Below are 18,234 nucleotides of genomic sequence, written 5' to 3'. Positions count from 1 at the left end.
GCGCACTGGTAGCAACGTGCGAACGTCTCTAGTCAAAGGCTGGTCAAAATGTCATCGCAAAACTTCTGGATCCTGGCTCTCTGCTAGCGTTATGAATGCGCGCGGCTATTGGTTACCAGCGAAGCAACCAACCCCAGTAGGCTGGTTCCAAATAGTCGACTAGCGTAGTCAACCATCGTCGACTAGACAGAGTTCAGGCAAACGTTAGTTAACCATTGGTCAACTATAGTCCTTGCGCGAACTTGGCCAAAATTGAAAGAGTATGCGAGTCCAGTAGAAATTGCTGCATGTGACACTGACAGAAACGAACGGCAGGGAATATCGATCGCACAGAGCTTGTATGCATGGAAGCACACGAAATTGAATAACCCGGGCTTTGTTCTTGCACTAGTGGGCAGTCGATAAAGGCCAATGAACTACGAGCATGTGTGTGTTTGCACTTGCAATTTTTCCTCGCGTATCTTAACATTTACAACTTTTCCAACTGCATGATTTTTCATAACTCGTTGTCAATCTTGGACGATTTCCAGTCTGTGGTAGCTAAACGGTATCAAAATGTAGCTAACAACATTCCCCAAAGATCTATATAAATGACGTCATCATGAGACAATCAGATTCAAATTATGACCCCTCCAATGAGTGTGGATTTCTTTTTTTGCGGTGTTTAGTTTGCCGTGCTAGTACTGCACTCTTTAAATGGAGAGTTAAACATCCCAACTCTAGGTCTACTGGGTGAGTCAAAAAGAAAGTGACCGAAATAGAAAAAAAAAATTAAAATTATGTGGCTCGCTCCGTTTTATAAAAATAACATAGGGATGAAGTACATGTTATTGACTAATAACTGAAAATTTCAGGTATTTTGCTTACTCTATTTCCAAGTTATGTCTGTTTCAACAAAAAAGACCACAGAATTCAGCTGTCCGCCACTGATCTTTTATTGTCCTACAAACTGATGAATACCCATTAAATACAATGAAACATGGACGTTTTCCCACCTCCATGAACGAACGAAAACTTGCAAAGAAAACAGACAAGAAGACATCAATATTTCAGGAAAAAATAAGAGTTGACTTGTTCCTCACATTCAAAACACAAAATCTGACAGTACAAATGCTTCAGTCTTGACTCAAAATAATTAAAATCGTATTTGTATTTGAATGCATGTGTGTTATCTGTTATTCTCACTCAGCTCAATAGCTTCCAATAGCATTACATGTTTAGCTATAAAAATCCAGTTCTTTTAGTAAAAAAAATGTGTACATGTAATATCTGATAGCATGGATCAATTTAAGTATTTTTTTTTGTCAGATGAGTGGAAACTCTTTTCAGGCATAGTTCATTGGTGTAACATTTGATTGCTTTTTAAGAGAAAAACAAGCTCGATCGGAAATATCTCGGAAGCTGCGGGCCAACGAATTTGTGTGCATGCATGAGTCACGTGACTGTGCCATGCAATTTCTGGAAGTAGTGTTTTGAGTAACAAAAATTGGGTTTTTGACCCCAGTGACCCCATGATGACCTTTGACCCCTTTTTGGTCATGTGACATGTTGGGCTGCGCTACCAGCATTGCCACTGTTAGCGTTTTTACACTAGATCTGGGGTTTTTTGGTCCGATTTGGGGTTCTAGCATCCGTTTTTCTTCAAATCGCCAAATCTGGTGTTTTTTTTTAAAAATCAGAATTTCAAATACAAATGTATATGAAACATAATTTTTTATACCATTCACAAGAAGATAACTGAGAGAAAAAGGTTACACCCATTTGAATTAGCCCAGTATTTGACCAACAAACCACTTTCAGACAGGGTTACCAGTCTCGTCACAGTGGCTGGCCGGCCGTGCTTGACGTGTCGCGTGATGACAGACATTGATCTCCATTAGAAAGTCAGATGTGGGCATTGTCTTATGTAGTTCATGGTTCATTGCACTGAGCATCACTGATCGAGCTTGTGCTTCGGTGTAGCATGCACATGTGAACAAATTAATCATGTTTTACTATCTAGTGTTTTTCTAGTGTTTTTTCCGAGCAAAATCTGGGGTTTTTCAGATTTTGTGAGTGAGTGGTAACGCTGTGCGCTACTGATACTTTTGAGAAAGTTTGGTTGAAATCGGTCAATATATGTAGGAGCTATGTCAACGCTTGTTACTAACTAACTAACCAACGGACTAACAGAGAGACATGATACTTTGTTGAGCTGCTATCCTGCAGTTAACAATATTAATCCAGGTCACTTTCTTTTTGACTCATCCTGTATAATAAAGTACTGATTGAAACTGGCCACGTGGGTGTAGATGAATTCAGGCACGGGACCACTGTACAAGCACGAGGCCCCCTTCAATGGAGAAACCATCGTGCATTTTATCTGAACAATAGCTAGCACAATGCATTTGCCATTGAAGGGGGCCTCGGTGATAGAATTGATAGCATGCCCGGATTGGTCAATACACAAGTGCTGAAGTTATGTAGACAATAGGGTGCAAAGAAAGTGTCCTATGGTCCTCTCTAATTTCACATGGTAACTTAAGGTGTAATATTCAGTAGATTAGTTCACCTATTTATTTGTTAAATATTTCATAAATACCACACATGCTTCTATAAAGAAAAGGAGAAATTTTGAACACTTGCCATATCAACTGAGCCTTGTAACCAATCAGAAAGTGTACAGATCTGCAGGGGAGCTGATGTTGCCCAAACTATTTTGCATCCTCATCAGACTTCAGTTTAAGGTTGTTAATTAAAGATTAGTGAAGTAAATTAAAATGCGTGAGTTGAGTTGCAGGTGATTTGACTATAAATCTACAATAATCCTTGTCATGATTTTGGACACACGCTAAGAAATCCATGTCTCTTTAAACCTAAACTGTACATACAGTAAGTAGCAAAGTTGGACGTGTGCCAGAAACAATCCCAAATATAGCCTTGGTCAAGGCGTTCATCGATCATTATTCGTCCGTACGCGGTAAACGATCGGCAGCATACCTATCCTCGTTAGGCAGTGCGTTAAAAACATGTAACAGCGCGAACATCGACCTCATGCAGCCACTATTTTATGCAAATCATTTGGATTTTGATGAACACCTTGCTCCAATTGTCTGCAAAAGCTCATGTTTTTCTTTATTTTGCGCTAGATTTCTAGCGCACGAGCTCATATGCGAATACAGATAGGTGTAGGCGGGGCTCATATGTGGAGTGTCCAATCACACCTTGGTAAATCTCAACGTCATCAAATCATTTGCAGCCACCCGGTATTTGCCCTTTGCTGACGTGTCAGAAACCACATTTTGTGTGCGTTGGTGCTGTGTATAATGTGAGACATGGACAAACAACGTGTGTGTATTTATTATGTACAGTACATGCCAGTACCGCTCGCTAACCATATGCAAGTTTCCACGCAACGACCAACCAACAAGAAAACGACTTTTAAGTTCAGCTTAGGCTATTAGCATAAAAAGCACCACCCCCAAAACCTCACAGGGACGATTGAACCAAGGCGTTCGTCTGGATCCAAATGATTTGCATGAAATAGTGGCCGCATGAGGTCGCTGTTCTCACTTTAATTTTAAAGCACTGCATAACGAGGATGTGCCGCCAATCGTTTACCACGTACCGACGAATAATGACGAACGCTCTGACCAAGGCTATCCCAAATATTGCGAGTGCGAAGGTATAGACACCATTTGAAAGTTTTATTACAGTTACTTCATTTACATAAAACTTTGATTTAAAGCATGATTTCTACGTCTGACATGCATTCCACCTTTTTAAAATTGTGTGTACAAAATCATGTTTTTGTTGTGTCACACTCTCACCCCATAAGGTGTGTGAAAAATCTAGCTATCAATTGTCTCAGAAGCGGTCGTTTATGCACTAGTGTTGATAGCACTTCACTCAAGAGTCCTGCCACTCTTTGAAAAAAAATTACTATAAGAGATTGGGTAAGACTATTGAAAATGTCATGTAATGAGACAATATGAATGTATGGGCTCCGAGCACAAGTACCCATCAACGGCCAGAACAGGAGAGTTGGGGGAGACCTAGACTGGTTCCCAAGCCATCCTCTGCATATTTACAATGTACCCAAAGTTATTGGAGGCAGCGATTAGTCTTGGAGACCATCGCCAGTTGAATTCGAACGTATTCACGCGCCGACAACGCCCGACGCTTGCGCGAAGACGCGGTGGTTCAACTTTTGCACATTCAGGAAGTCATGCGTACTTCGCGCACGAACCAGTAGAGTACAGTACACGCAAGCTGTGTGTCCCGTCCACGGAGCTCTCAAAAGAGGTAAAAACACGCCTTCTTTTGTTGGCGCACGGAGCCAATATACCTGCCTGGATGTTGGTTTTGACCGGTTCTATCCAGTTCGGTCTAGTCTTAACCCGATCATACAACTTTAGTCATGCCACTCTTTATAAACAAGATACTCTTTTAAGAAACAGATCTACCGGTAGGTAAAACTTTGTACAAAATGCCACATTCAAGTATCTAGGCAGTATAAACCTGCCCCAACTTTGGTTTGGACCTGTCTTATCCAGTTCCATCTGGTTTCATCTGATCATACATTATTCAAGTCTAAGCACCCAAGCGATAATGATCAGATATAACCATGATATAACCATATAAGCCACAAAACTGGCCCATGATCTGAATAATAGGATTGGTATGATCAAATATATGGTTTGGACCTGTCTTATCCAGTTCCATCTGGTTTCATCTGATCATACATTATTCAAGTCTAAGCACCCAAGCGATAATGATCAGATATAACCATGATATAACCATATAAGCCACAAAACTGGCCCATGATCTGAGTAATAGGATTGGTATGATCAAATATATGGTTTGGACCTGTCTTATCCAGTTCCATCTGGTTTCATCTGATCATACATTATTCAAGTCTAAGCACCCAAGCGATAATGATCAGATATAACCATGATATAACCATATAAGCCACAAAACTGGCCCATGATCTGAATAATAGGATTGGTACGATCAAATATAACACATGATTTTAGAAAAAAAAATCTGTCTTTAATAGTTGGTAATGTACTGGGCACTACAATTTCGGCATTTCTGCTGAAAAACTTTGCAGAGCGAACCGCCTACAACACTTGAGATCATACCTATTCTGTGGAACTCTTGGTGAGAATTCTTTTTTTTTTTTGGTCGACAAGTGAGCTAGGGGGCCTGATGAGGGCAGCCTAGCAGTGGTGGCCGTGGTGACCAAATCCATGGTGACCGTGGTGACCAAACCCATGGCCATGGTGTCCGAATCCGTGGGAGTGGTGATGACCATAGCCGTGGTGATGGTGGTGACTGCCGAACGCAGCACCAGCAAGGAGTCCTAGACCGACCGAAGTGCCTACGCTCGGCTGTTGGGTGAAAAAAAAAAATCGTTATGGACAATTTCAGATCACTAACCCTAACCCCTTGGGTATATTTACTAGAAAGTGTCCTGAATCCGCCAAAATCCATCAATTTTGCCATGCAAAAAAAGATTTGGTGGCCAGTGAGTCCATCAGAATCCACCAGTTAGCCGGGAGTAAATTTGGTGAGATCCTGAATCCATCAAAGTCCCCCAACTGCTCAATATGGAAGTATCCTGAATCCATCAAAATCCTGCAGTACTGCTAGGCTTCATGTCCTGAATCCATCAAAATCCCCCAACTTTTTTCAATATGGAAGTATCCTGAATCCGCCGAAATCCCCCGAAACAGGGGTGTGGATTTTGATGGATTCGGGCACATTAGGGTTAAAGGTAATATAAAACATTTGCAAACTTAAAAAAAACAGGACTACCAAATTATTATGAAATGCCTTACTGGACTGTAAAGTGAATGAAAGTGTCACGCATCCTGTGAAATCAGGGCACCTGGTGTGCTGTCATTTTCAAGTGAAGTGGACTTTTTCTATAAAAAAGTCTTCTTTTTTTCTAATGATGGTTGGCCGACCATTGTTGGAAAAAAGTTATTTTTTTTAAATACTGCCCCAACAGTTTACCAAATGTAGTTAGTCCACATTGTGTTTGCAATTTGTCGCACATCCGTGAATGAGTGCAAGCCAGTTAGTCTAGTTCCCTGACCCCACAATCCCCCAACATCTTTAAATTGCTGAAGTGGGGTCAGGGAACCAGACTAACAAGAACAGCATTTTTTTTTGCTTCGTTTAATTTTTCCAGCATCTATGGCCGCAAAACCTTTAAATTGGTCCGTGTAACAATATTTGCAAGAAAATACCAACCCCCAAATCTATCAATTTCTGAAATTTACAGCAAAAGCAAATATATATTACTTATTAAATTTTACAAAGTTTTCTGTTACTACTTCAAACACTGTCCCTTCTTTTTCCAAAAATTTGAAACTTGTTCGCAATATCAACTTGTGTTCCCATAGTCTAGGGGCTAGAGGTTGTTATGGTATGATACGTGATAACTCGCCGTCGCGATAACCCGCCACCGCGAGAGGGCGCTATCACGACCAACTAATTGATCACTTTTTGTGCCTGCCCTTATCCACGTGGCATGAATTTTTGTGCAAAACCATCATCTCTCTCTTACTCTGTTGGGTTGATCGAGAGTAACTCTGCAAGGTATCACCACACGATATCATGAAAACTGTTACAATCCATCTATTTCACTGTCAGTCCCGATCCGACTGGAGAAATTAATACCGTGGGAACTTGATAGTACGTACGTTGGCCACACCACACAATGGGCTGCGGTCACAGTGACTGTCAATAATATTGTATCACCTGAATATCTCAACTGTTTCGTTTTTTGGTTTTTTGGGGGTTTATTTCGGTTTATTTGTGTGTTTTTTTCAAAAGATGGCTAAACTGACCAGACTCAACCTGAAAATGTAAATGCAAAACCGAAACTGACCCCACCCCACTGAAAAGATGGACAAACCGACACGACCGGACCCGAAGTCGGTTTCGGGTCGGGTCGGTTTAGGTTTCGGGTCGGGTTTGCACATCATTATAACGGAAACTAGCCATCCTCTCTTGACCCATGGTTTGTGCGCAGGAATTCCAGAATGCCTTACCCCTGGGTCGGCTACATAGACTGTCCTGGTGGGCTGGACTACAGTCAGATTGGATGCTGGGGGATGGATGTAGGTCGGCTGGTTGGGGGTGTAAGCCTGAAATCAATCGGAAGAAATTAATCTTTATAAGTTAATTGGCCATATTTATGAGCAAATATGGGTACAAACACTAGCAATAACAGTAATTCACTTGAATTTTAAAACCAAAAACTGATAAAAATGTAATTTTTGATCTGTACCAATATTTTATACCATGCAACATATGGGACCAAAAAAATTGGACTGGTACGTGTGTAGCTACATACACTCTACATAAAAACTAGAATAAAGCGCTCTCATCAGACAAAAAAAACTATGCTGCACAAAATACCCATGTCTACATGTACGTAGTACCCGTTGCCTATAATTCCAGAAAAAAAGACTACATGTACCGGTACATCTACATAATTATGTCCTGCGCCATTCAAAAAGTATACAGGCATCTACCCTGTACAGAAAAATTCTACAGACATCTACCCTGTACAGAAAAAAAGTCTACAGGCATCTACCCTGTACATAAAAAGTCTACATGCTTCTACCCTGTACAGAAAAAAGTCTACAGGCATCTACCCTGTACATAAAAAGTCTACATGCATCTACCCTGTACATAAAAAGTCTACATGCTTCTACCCTGTACAGAAAAAAGTCTACAGGCATCTACACTGTACAGAAAAAGTCTACATGCATCTACCCTGTACAGAAAAAGTCTACACACTTCTACACTGTACAGAAAAAGTCTACACACATCTACACTGTACAGAAAAAGTCTACACACATCTACACTGTACAGAAAAATTCTACACACATCTACACTGTATAGAAAAAGTCTAAACGCATCTACACTGTACAGAAAAAGTCTACACGCATCTACACTGTACAGAAAAAGTCTACACGCATCTACACAGTACAGAAAAAGTCTACATACATCTACACTGTACAAAAAAAGTCTACAGGCATCTACACTGTACAGAAAAAGTCTACACGCATCTACACAGTACAGAAAAAGTCTACACACATCTACACTGTACAGAAAAAGTCTACACGCATCTACACTGTACAGAAAAAAGTCTACATACATCTACACTGTACAGAAAAAGTCTACATACATCTACACTGTACAGAAAAAAGTCTACACACTTCTACACTGTACAAAAAAGTCTACAGACACTGTACAGAAAAAGTCTACACGCATCTACACTGTATAGAAAAAGTCTACACACATCTACACTGTACAGAAAAAGTCTACATACATCTACACTGTACAAAAAAAGTCTACAGACACTGTACAGAAAAAGTCTACACACATCTACACTGTATAGAAAAAGTCTACACACATCTACACTGTACAGAAAAAGTCTACATACATCTACACTGTACAGAAAAAAGTCTACACACTTCTACACTGTACAAAAAAAGTCTACAGACACTGTACAGAAAAAGTCTACACGCATCTACACTGTACAGAAAAAGTCTACACGCATCTACACAGTACAGAAAAAGTCTACATACATCTACACTGTACAAAAAAAGTCTACAGGCATCTACACTGTACAGAAAAAGTCTACATACATCTACACTGTACAAAAAAAGTCTACAGGCATCTACACTGTACAGAAAAAGTCTACAGACACTGTACAGAAAAAGTCTACATGCATCTACCCTGTACAGAAAAAGTCTACACACATCTACACAGTACAGAAAAAGTCTACACGCATCTACACAGTACAGAAAAAGTCTACACACATCTACACTGTACAGAAAAAGTCTACATGCATCTACACTGTATAGAAAAAGTCTACACACATCTACACTGTACAGAAAAAGTCTACATGCATCTACACTGTATAGAAAAAGTCTACACACATCTACACTGTACAGAAAAAGTCTACACACATCTACACTGTATAGAAAAAGTCTACACACATCTACACTGTACAGAAAAAAGTCTACACACATCTACACTGTACAGAAAAAGTCTACACGCATCTACACTGTACAGAAAAAGTCTACACACATCTACCCTGTACAGAAAAAGTCTACACACATCTACACTGTACAGAAAAAGTCTACTACATGCATCTACACTGTACAGAAAAAGTCTACACACATCTACACTGTACAGAAAAAGTCTACATGCATCTACACTGTTCAAAAAAAAGTCTACACACATCTACACTGTACAAAAAAAAGTCTACAGGCATCTACACTAATGATGTGCATCGGGTCGGGTTGACCAGGCCAAACCGACTCGAAACATTAGAGATATAAACTGAATCCGAACCGAAACCGAGCATAACTCCCTAAAAACCAACCCGACCCGACCCGACAAAAAGGAAGGTAAAACCGACCCGAACCGACCCGAAAAAAACCCTGAATACCTTGCTTGGACAAAGTGATCACTTTTTTGGTGCCTGCCCTTACCCACATGGCATGAATTCTTTTGCAAAACCATCGTCTCTCTCTCTGTCATACTCAGTGAGTTGATCGAGAGTAACTCCGCTTATTGAACAAACGCATATGGTATCATCACGCGGTATCATGAAAACTGTTACAGTGTATCTATTTCACTGTCAGTCCCATCTGACTGGAGAAATTAATACCGTGGGAACTTGATAGTGCGCCTGGTGGCCACACCACACTAGGGCTGCGGTCACAGTGACTGTCAATAATGTTGGATCACCTGAATTTCTCAACTGTTTCGGTTTATTTCGGTTTATTTCGGGGTTTTTTCAAAAGATGGCTAAACCGCCCCGAGGTCGGTTTCGGTTTCGGGTCGAGTTTGCACATCATTAATCTACACTGATCAAAAGAGGTCTACACATATCTCTACCCTGTAGAAACAAAATCTAGATGCATCCGAACTGCGCACCAAAAAAGTCTACACGCATCTACCCTGTACAAAAAAGGTCTACATACCCTGTAGAAACAACACGCATGGGTAGATACGTGTAGACCTTTTTTGTGCAGTGTAGATGCATGTAGACTTTTTCCGTACAGTGTCTGTAGACTTTTTCTGTACAGTGTAGATGTATGTAGACTTTTTCTGTACAGTGTAGATGTGTGTAGACTTTTTCTGTACAGTGTAGATGTGTGTAGACTTTTTCTGTACAGTGTAGATGTGTGTAGACTTTTTTTGTACTGTGTAGATGCGTGTAGACTTTTTATGTACAGTGTAGATGTGTGTAGACTTTTTTGTACAGTGTAGATGTGTGTAGACTTTTTTCTGTACAGTGTAGATGTGTGTAGACTTTTTCTGTACAGTGTAGATGCCTGTAGACTTTTTCTGTACAGTGTAGATGTGTGTAGACTTTTTCTATACAGTGTAGATGCATGTAGACTTTTTCTGTACATGGTAGATGCCTGTAGACTGTTTTAACTGTTTGGCGCACGACATAATTCTGTAGAAAGTCTTTTTTCTGTAATTAAAGGCTATCATCACCCTATGCAACGGGTACTACGTATACATGGGAATTTTGTGCAGCATTTTTTGTATTTTTTGTCTGATGAGGGCGCTTTATTCTAGTTTTTTTATGTAGAGTGTATGTATTACACACATACCAGTCCAATTTTTTGGGTCCCATATGTTGCCCCAAATGCAATATTTCAAGGAACGTCAACACCTTTGGATTCAATTCTGTTTAAACCCTCACTCGCCTATTTAAAAGATTCAGGAAGATTCTAAAAACATATATAACATGTTCACAGCAGTGAAATATGCCTTATACATTAGGGAGGAGTCATCAGAGGAAAAGTTGACCCATAATATCAATTTCCTTTGAAGTTTCAACATAATTAGTTATCCATCTCATTGCGACTTTAGAGGCTATTAGTCCAGCCCGACGTTGTTACTTTTTTGCAATTGACGTAAATCCTGTAAATCTCAACAGAAAGGCTCAGTCCGAAAAAAAAAAATTTTCGTCATGAGGATCATGATGGTCTGCATTTGAGCATTCGGTTAGCCTGGCTGTCATGGCTAACCCGTCTGCCTTTACCCGAGTCGACCAGGTGAGCTACTCAAACGTTACAACATGTTGCACATTAAGAGTGCGTTCGATTACTTCCCCCGCGCTTACCCGTGCAAGCGCGAGAGCGTTTGATTTACCTCTCACGTGACTTATCGCGCTTACTCATGCCTGGACCAAGTAACTGACTCTTGGGTAAGTATCCCATAAGGCCATGCAATAAACATGGCTGCCAACGTGACGTCCGGCGGGCACCTCAGGCCCTGTCCGAAACGGGCTTTCAGAGCTACGGCTATACGTCTATTGTCAGCGCGTCCCCGCGTGTTTTCAATGGGCGTGGACCTAGACCGAGCTCTAGACAGTTGATTCGGATGCAGCCCGTGTCATGTCAAAGTTCAACTGTCTAGCTCCGTTTGCACGAAACTTTAACCGAAACCGTTTGTTTATTTAGCTCCACTGTGCATGTCTGTAATCACACGAGGAGCCAGGGGCGAGTAAGCTAGGGAAGTAATCGAACGCACTTGTATAGATCCTGTGCTAACTTACCCCTGTTGCATTGTACGGGACTGCTGACTGGTTTACATAGGCTGGGGCGGAGCTATAGGCTGGGGCGGAGCTATAGGCTGGGGCGGAGTTATAGGCGGGGGCGGAGCTATAGGCAGGGGCAGAGCTGTATGCAGGTGCTTGGTAAGGCACCGGTGGGCCTGCAGCCGCAGCATAAGGATCTAAGTAAAACAAATATTAAAAAAAAATATGTACAAACATCCAACTGTGAATACATGTTGTACCCTATTACAAGGCAAAACGGCCTCTAAGTTACTTTAAACCATTGCTAAAGCTATGACGTCATACTAGAGTAGCCACGCGGTGATAAAATTCTCCACGTTACCAAATATGGCCATAACTTTTTTTTCAATGGGCAAATAATGCCAAGATTCCATGTAATCCTCACCCCTGGTATACACCACCAGCCTGTAGACTCCCATTGGCCAGACCCTAACCACTGCAGAGTAAGGAGGGTTGAAAGACAGCAGCCCCAAGAGGCGCCTAATGCCTTTGTGCAGTAATTGGATATCTTAGTGTGCCAACACCTTTGTGCCACCGATCTCTCTGTGTCAACCCCTTGTGCTGCCCAGAGCTCAGACAGGTCGTAAACAATCCTGGCCCACACAAAGGCCATGTGACTGCCTATATCTTGTGCATGAGGGGGTTATTGACCTAGAAACACTGTGTGGTGTTAAAATTCTCCATGTGGTTCCACCGCGTAAATATGTTGGTTTTGCGGCTCCGAGGGTTAAAAGTGTGGATTCGGAAGTCGGAATGACGAATCATTAGTATAGTGTGGATTCGGAATTACGAATCCACACTTTGAACATGTCGGACAATTGTTCTCCATAATGAGCATTAATAGGACCGTCTGCATGAAAACTTTCCTTCCGAAATTACCAATGCATCTTCACTGTCAGATTCTCCGCCGTCGCTGCAAAAACTACTTTAACTCCGAAAGAAACCGTCGTCTGAACTATCCATGTTGACGAAAGAGCCCACACACAAAATGACTTGGTTGTACGGGTGTGGCGATAGACATACTTAACGCGCCAAAATCCTTGACTATGTATAAGAGCCTCGAAAATTTCCCTAGTAAATTACCCCAGTGGCCAAGACTCGACACGAAATATGCAAGTCTTTTCATCTCCACTCACTGGACTGTTAATGACAATACTTCTTTTGACGCAATGGTTTAAGTCGGAGAATACACTCGCAAGTGTGGATTCTTAACCCTAACCGCCCTGAATCCTCCAAAATCCTTTTTGCGAATTGGAGGAATTTGCAGGATTGAGGTTACATGGCAAAAGTGCGTTGCTGATTTCGGAGTACGCACTGTGTCAAGGTCTTGGGCCGGACCTTGTGTTGTGTATGCTCAGCCGTGCATAAAGTTAGTCCTTGATTATACTTGACATCCTCCGCACTGCTCCAGGATGTCACTGCCTCTGCCTCAGCCTATTGACAGACATAGCCGGAGGATTTTGCAGGATTCAGGCAGTGGTCATCCCTCCATGGACCATATTCAAGAAATAACGGAGGAATTTGCAGGATTGAGGCTATATGCTATTTTTCCATGAGGCCAATCGGAGGTTTTTGCAGGATTGAGGCTACATCCTAGCAAAAAGGCCTAGGGAGTTAGGGTTAATTTACGAATTCTTAAATTACAAATCCACACTTTCTCGTGTATTCTCCTTTTTACGTAGCTACTTTTTAGCAAGTTTGGCCATTAATTTCGAGAATTAGTCTGGTTCATCATGTAAGCCAGTAACAGACACTCCAGAAGAAACTATGCAGTTGACAAATGCTCCAAAAATAGCACAAAAAAAAAAATTAAAATTGGAAGGAAACAAACAAGTGTATTCCACAATCCTCTGATACACAGCACATGCCCAGATACACAACGGTCACAGTTCAAGGACCAATGACAGTAAAGTTACATATTTCATAACATTCTTCTAATCACCTCGGAAAACGCTGAATTTAAAAAACAAAAATTGACTTACTTGGATGTGCATAGGCAGGTTGCGGAGATGCATACACACTGGGGTTGAATCCAATGGGCGGGGGCTGGCCAGCATTGGTAGGGGTGTTATATGCTGCATCATAAAAGCACAAAAGACAGTTAGTACTCAACATCCACTTGTTTCAAATGTGTCTGTGTAAAAAAACAGTGTTTCTACAACCCTACGATGCTTTTTATAATATACGTATAAATAATAAAAACTATTTAAAAAAATTCATTAATTAACAAGTCAGGTGTGTTTACAAACACAAATGCCCCGCAACCGTGACTGTTTCCATGACATAACACCACTCTAACATCAACTTACATGTACCTTGGTCACATGGAACGTTCATTGACAGCATTAGTGTCTTCTGTAGGTTTTATATGAATTAATCCCTAATCCCTATGATCTCAGAATAAATACAAGATTTCTATTGTTTTAGCCACTGTGACCTTGACCCTTGACCTTTCGACCCCCCAATGCGATAGGCTCCTTAGGATTGCCAAGGACAATCCACAAACCAAATTTGAAGTTCATATGTAAAGTATATCTCAAGTTATCACGCTGACAAAATTTCTTTTGTTTTTGCCACTGTGACCTTGACCCTTGACCTTTTGGCCCCAAATGCAAAAGGCTTCTTTGGATTGCCAAGGACAATCCAAAAACCAAATTTGAAGTTCATATGTAAAGTATATCTCAAGTTATCGCGCTGACAAAATTTCTATTGTTTCAGCCACTGTGACCTTGACCCTTGACCTTTCGGCCCCAAATGCAATAGGCTTCTTAGGATTACCAAGAACAATACACAAACCAAATTTGAAGTTCATATGTAAAGTATTTCTCAAGTTATCGCGCTGACAAAATTTCTTTTGTTTTAGTCACTGTGACCTTGACCCTTGACCTTTCGGCCCCAAATGCAAAAGGCTTCTTAGAATTGCCAAGGACAATCCAAAAACCAAATTTGAAGTTCAAATGTAAAGTATTTCTCAAGGTATCGCGCTGACAAAATTTCTATTGTTTCAGCCACTGTGACCTTGACCCTTGACCTTTCGGCCCCAAATGCAAAAGACTTCTTAGGATTACCAAGGACAATCCACAAACCAAATTTGAAGTTCATAAGTTAAGTATTTCTCAAGTTATCGCGCTGACAAAATTTCTATTGTTTCAGCCACTGTGACCTTGACCCTTGACCTTTCGGCCCCAAATGCAAAAGGCTTCTTAGGATTACCAAGGACAATCCACAAACCAAATTTGAAGTTCATATGTTAAGTATTTCTCAAGTTATCGCGCTGACAAGATTTGTCCGGACACACACACCCACCCACCCACCCACCCACACACACACCCACCCACCCACGGAAGGACAAGGCGGAAACAGTATGCCCCTTCGGCTTCGCCGCGGGGCATAAAAACTATAATACCGATACATGTATAGTGCTCTCCATCATTTCAACAATGTCAAAGCACTTTACAATTATTCCTCCCGTTCATCAGGCCACAAGACCACATGGCAGCCGATATCAGCCCTCATTTGGTCCTCTACCCTCACTGGTACCCAATCATACTCCTGGGTGGAGAGAGGCAATTGTAGTTAAGTGTCTTGCCCAAGGGCACAAACACCATGTTCCTGGCAGGGTTCAAACCCAGGTGCCATCGCACATGAGTCAAACACCGCAACTTCTGGTCCAGGGCATTCTACAATGATCTTAGGTCAAACCATGTGGTAACTAAATTGTGACTAAATCCTAATTCCTAAAGCCCGCTGCAAACGTTTCCAATTTTACTGGCTCAGCAGATCATCGGGCCATCGGACAAGTGTACAGATCGGAGAAGTGTGCGCTGAAAACTCGGCCCGATCTGACCGTACACTGGGTGATCGCATGAAATCAAACACGTTTGATTTTGTCCGCATCCGATTTCTTCGGATCCGATGTCACCGTCAAAAGTGTGCGGGCAGCACTCCGATTTTGCCCGACGTGATTTTTATGTTAACCAATCAGATTCTTGAATGAAGTCACATGACACAAACTTGACGGCTGCCATTTTGTCATCATGTGACTGGTCATTGTGTGACTGATCATCATGTGACCGATTATCAAACAGAATTAGACATGTGTGCGGGTAACGCTGCAGTCTCCGCATTGGTGAGAAAAAAAGTACCGGTGATCGGGTGAAAAAATCTGAAAGGCATGCAGTGGGGTTTGGGTGTTTTCGCTCCGTACCATCCCGAGTCTTCCAAAATCCTTGTGACTTGGCCTTGCGATGGACTGAATCATGACACGGATATGACTAGACTACATGTAGCACCATAGAGCTATATCAAATTACTAGAGCGCTAACTCGCCATTCTGCGCGCGGAGACGCTTTGAAGCTGTCCTGGGCGCAGACATTTTAAATTCATGTGCGTGTTTGTGGAACACAATGAAATTAGATGGATTGAATTTTGAAAGTGTACTCTACATGCAACGCGCAAGTAGAACACACACAAACAACTTAAGCGCGTCATTGACGGTTAAAAAAAACGTGACGGCAAAAAGCATCTGCAGCGAATACGCGCCCGCGTTGCGCTGTTTGCGTAGAGCAAAATGACACGCTCATTTGCTGATCGTGCGTTTCGGTTTTGGGCGTATTGGCTTCGATAACGCACCGGTATGGAATACAAACGCAGATATGCAAATAGCCGTACAAAAGCTGTACAAAATTTCTAGGTCTCCATAGGTTTGTGCACAGACATGGATGCACCCAGCAGGCATTAATTTGTACACGAAGTTAGCGCTCTAGTAATTTAATATAGCTCTATGTGTAGCACCAATTGTCTCAGAATCGGCAGTTTATGCACTAAAAAAAATAAGAAAAAGTAGGAGTACATGAAAGTCTGATATTAAGCACTAAGTTAACTCTACAGAAAAGAACTGCAGAGACTATGCATACACCTGCACATTTTCTACAGTTATACAACACCTACCCGGAGGTGGTGCACTCGGCTGCTGATACTGCTGGTGTGGATAGGCTGGATTCATGGTTCTAGCTGCAAAACAAACACACCAAAAAAAACACCTTCATTATCAATCTTTTCAATTCTGGCTCTGACTTTAATTCTAGTGTGGTTTTGAGACTAGCCTGCATAATAGAAGTATACAGGGCGAGTAAAAAAAAACCTCCAAAATGTCGGGACTACTGTTTTAGTGAAGTTCTGCATGAAGCACTTCAAAACAAAACAGTCAGGGGCCCTACACTTGACTTAGGCCCTACTTCACGATCGCCAGAAAATGAAATCTATTTAAATGAAAAACAAATGATTTGATTAATAATAACATATGAGTGAAAAAAATTGTTAAAACTAAGAAAAAGACCCCCCCCCCATAAGGGGGACCCGGGGCCACGCCGGAGCAAGGTTTTTTTATTCTGCTTGGAGGTATGGATGGAGGCCGGCGATGTGAGGATAGGAGTAATAGGCTACAAAATAATAAGTGCTAAGTACAGCGAATGCACTTGTCTTCTCATCAATGATCGGAAGGGAGGGCGCTTGTAAATGTGTCGGGGCACGGAGCCACGGAGTCGCGCAGTCGCGCAGTCGCAGAGACTAGACGCGGGGCACTGGAGTCGCGGAGTCGCATAGACGCGGAGACGCGGAGGCGCGGAGGGCAGAGTCGCGGAGACGCGGGGCACTGGAGTCGCGGAGTCGCAGAGACGCGCACCGAGGAGGCGCGGAGTCGCGGAGGCGCGGAGGCGCGGAGTCGCAGAGACGCGCGCCGATAGAGGGCGCAATTCTCGGAGGTAGGTCGACTGCGGCTCCACGCCTCCACGCAGCCGTACAGAGGCGCGGATGTAGAGTGAAGTGGCCCTGCATTCTATAGTTGTACCCAAAAAAACAACAACACGGTTGTCTGAGGGGCGTGGCAAACTCGCAAACAGCGCGCGATAGGTCAATACGGAGGGAGCCCAGTATTCGGACACATGTCAATGTCATTGCATATAAACAGTGCAATGTCAACCAATGATGAATGAGTCACTCACTGATCGTTGACAGTTTTCTAAGTTTTTAGGCAGTAACTTAACGATCAAAATCAGAACCTATCGATCCAAACACTTAAGAAGCAAATATGTCAACAACAACAAATTCCACAATAATAAATAGAAGTATTTTACCGGTTAAATCTTGCTTGTGCTCGTACAGTTTGGCGTCGCAACCTCGTCAAAATGTCGGATATTATCTGGTCTGCAATCCGACCTTGTTCTTGTTCTTATTACCGTTAACGGTTGGGCGGGTACCAGACTACAAGGCCAAAATGCTGAATATTCATCAGAGACGTCACCTTATTTGCATGATTTGATAAACAATCAAGCGAAGACTCGAAGTTCAGTTGATGGTAAAGTCCGAGTCGTGTTTTTATTTACAAACACGCGGGGTCGCTGTACCGTGGGCGACTGATCCTTGTCAATTGGAAAGATGATTGAACTAATAAAGCCTTCGCTCGCAGTGCCGCGGACGACTAGTTTCAGAAAGTAAATTTTAGGCAATATTAATTATCTGCCGATGCCCTCATTCGGCGCAATAACAAAATGGGGTGCTGCGTAGCACTGTCACGCCCCAACTATCGCATCGGTCCCAACTAGAGTTGGGCCTGTCCCAACTAT

The 18,234-nt window shown here is 42.1% G+C and overlaps 1 protein-coding gene and 1 long non-coding RNA gene across 2 annotated transcripts; both read right to left on the bottom strand.

The window, feature by feature from the left end:
- Positions 1 to 2,528: 2,528 nt before the first annotated feature.
- On the bottom strand, positions 2,529 to 4,819 carry LOC119723919. The gene is made up of 2 exons (XR_005270602.1): positions 4,686 to 4,819; positions 2,529 to 4,522 (listed from the first exon to the last, which is right to left on the bottom strand). It is a non-coding gene; the product is annotated as an uncharacterized LOC119723919 (long non-coding RNA).
- Positions 4,820 to 4,946: 127 nt separating this feature from the next.
- Positions 4,947 to 17,850, bottom strand: LOC119723918 (vitelline membrane protein Vm26Ab-like). Its single transcript, XM_038194822.1, has 6 exons — positions 17,746 to 17,850; positions 16,562 to 16,624; positions 13,594 to 13,686; positions 11,591 to 11,769; positions 7,044 to 7,139; positions 4,947 to 5,372 (listed from the first exon to the last, which is right to left on the bottom strand). Exons 2-6 carry the CDS (start codon positions 16,614 to 16,616, stop codon positions 5,202 to 5,204), a joined length of 594 nt encoding a protein of 197 aa, XP_038050750.1. The 5' UTR covers positions 16,617 to 16,624; positions 17,746 to 17,850; the 3' UTR covers positions 4,947 to 5,201.
- Positions 17,851 to 18,234: the final 384 nt, after the last annotated feature.

Source organism: Patiria miniata, unplaced genomic scaffold, assembly GCF_015706575.1.
Source record: "Patiria miniata isolate m_02_andy unplaced genomic scaffold, ASM1570657v1 HiC_scaffold_17, whole genome shotgun sequence".
Taxonomy (NCBI): domain Eukaryota; kingdom Metazoa; phylum Echinodermata; class Asteroidea; order Valvatida; family Asterinidae; genus Patiria; species Patiria miniata.
Note: the sequence above shows the minus strand (reverse complement) of the source record. Positions and strands in the feature narration are given on the sequence as shown.

Excerpts from the sequence above, each read along its gene's own strand:
- LOC119723918 (XM_038194822.1), bottom strand. The coding sequence starts at position 16,616 with ATGAATCCAGCCTATCCACACCAGCAGTATCAGCAGCCGAGTGCACCA. Across the intron at positions 7,140-11,590 it reads TCCCGTACAATGCAACAGGG|GCTTACACCCCCAACCAGCC; the intron begins GTAAGTTAGCAC and ends GATTGATTTCAG. Across the intron at positions 5,373-7,043 it reads TCTATGTAGCCGACCCAGGG|CCGAGCGTAGGCACTTCGGT; the intron begins GTAAGGCATTCT and ends TTCACCCAACAG.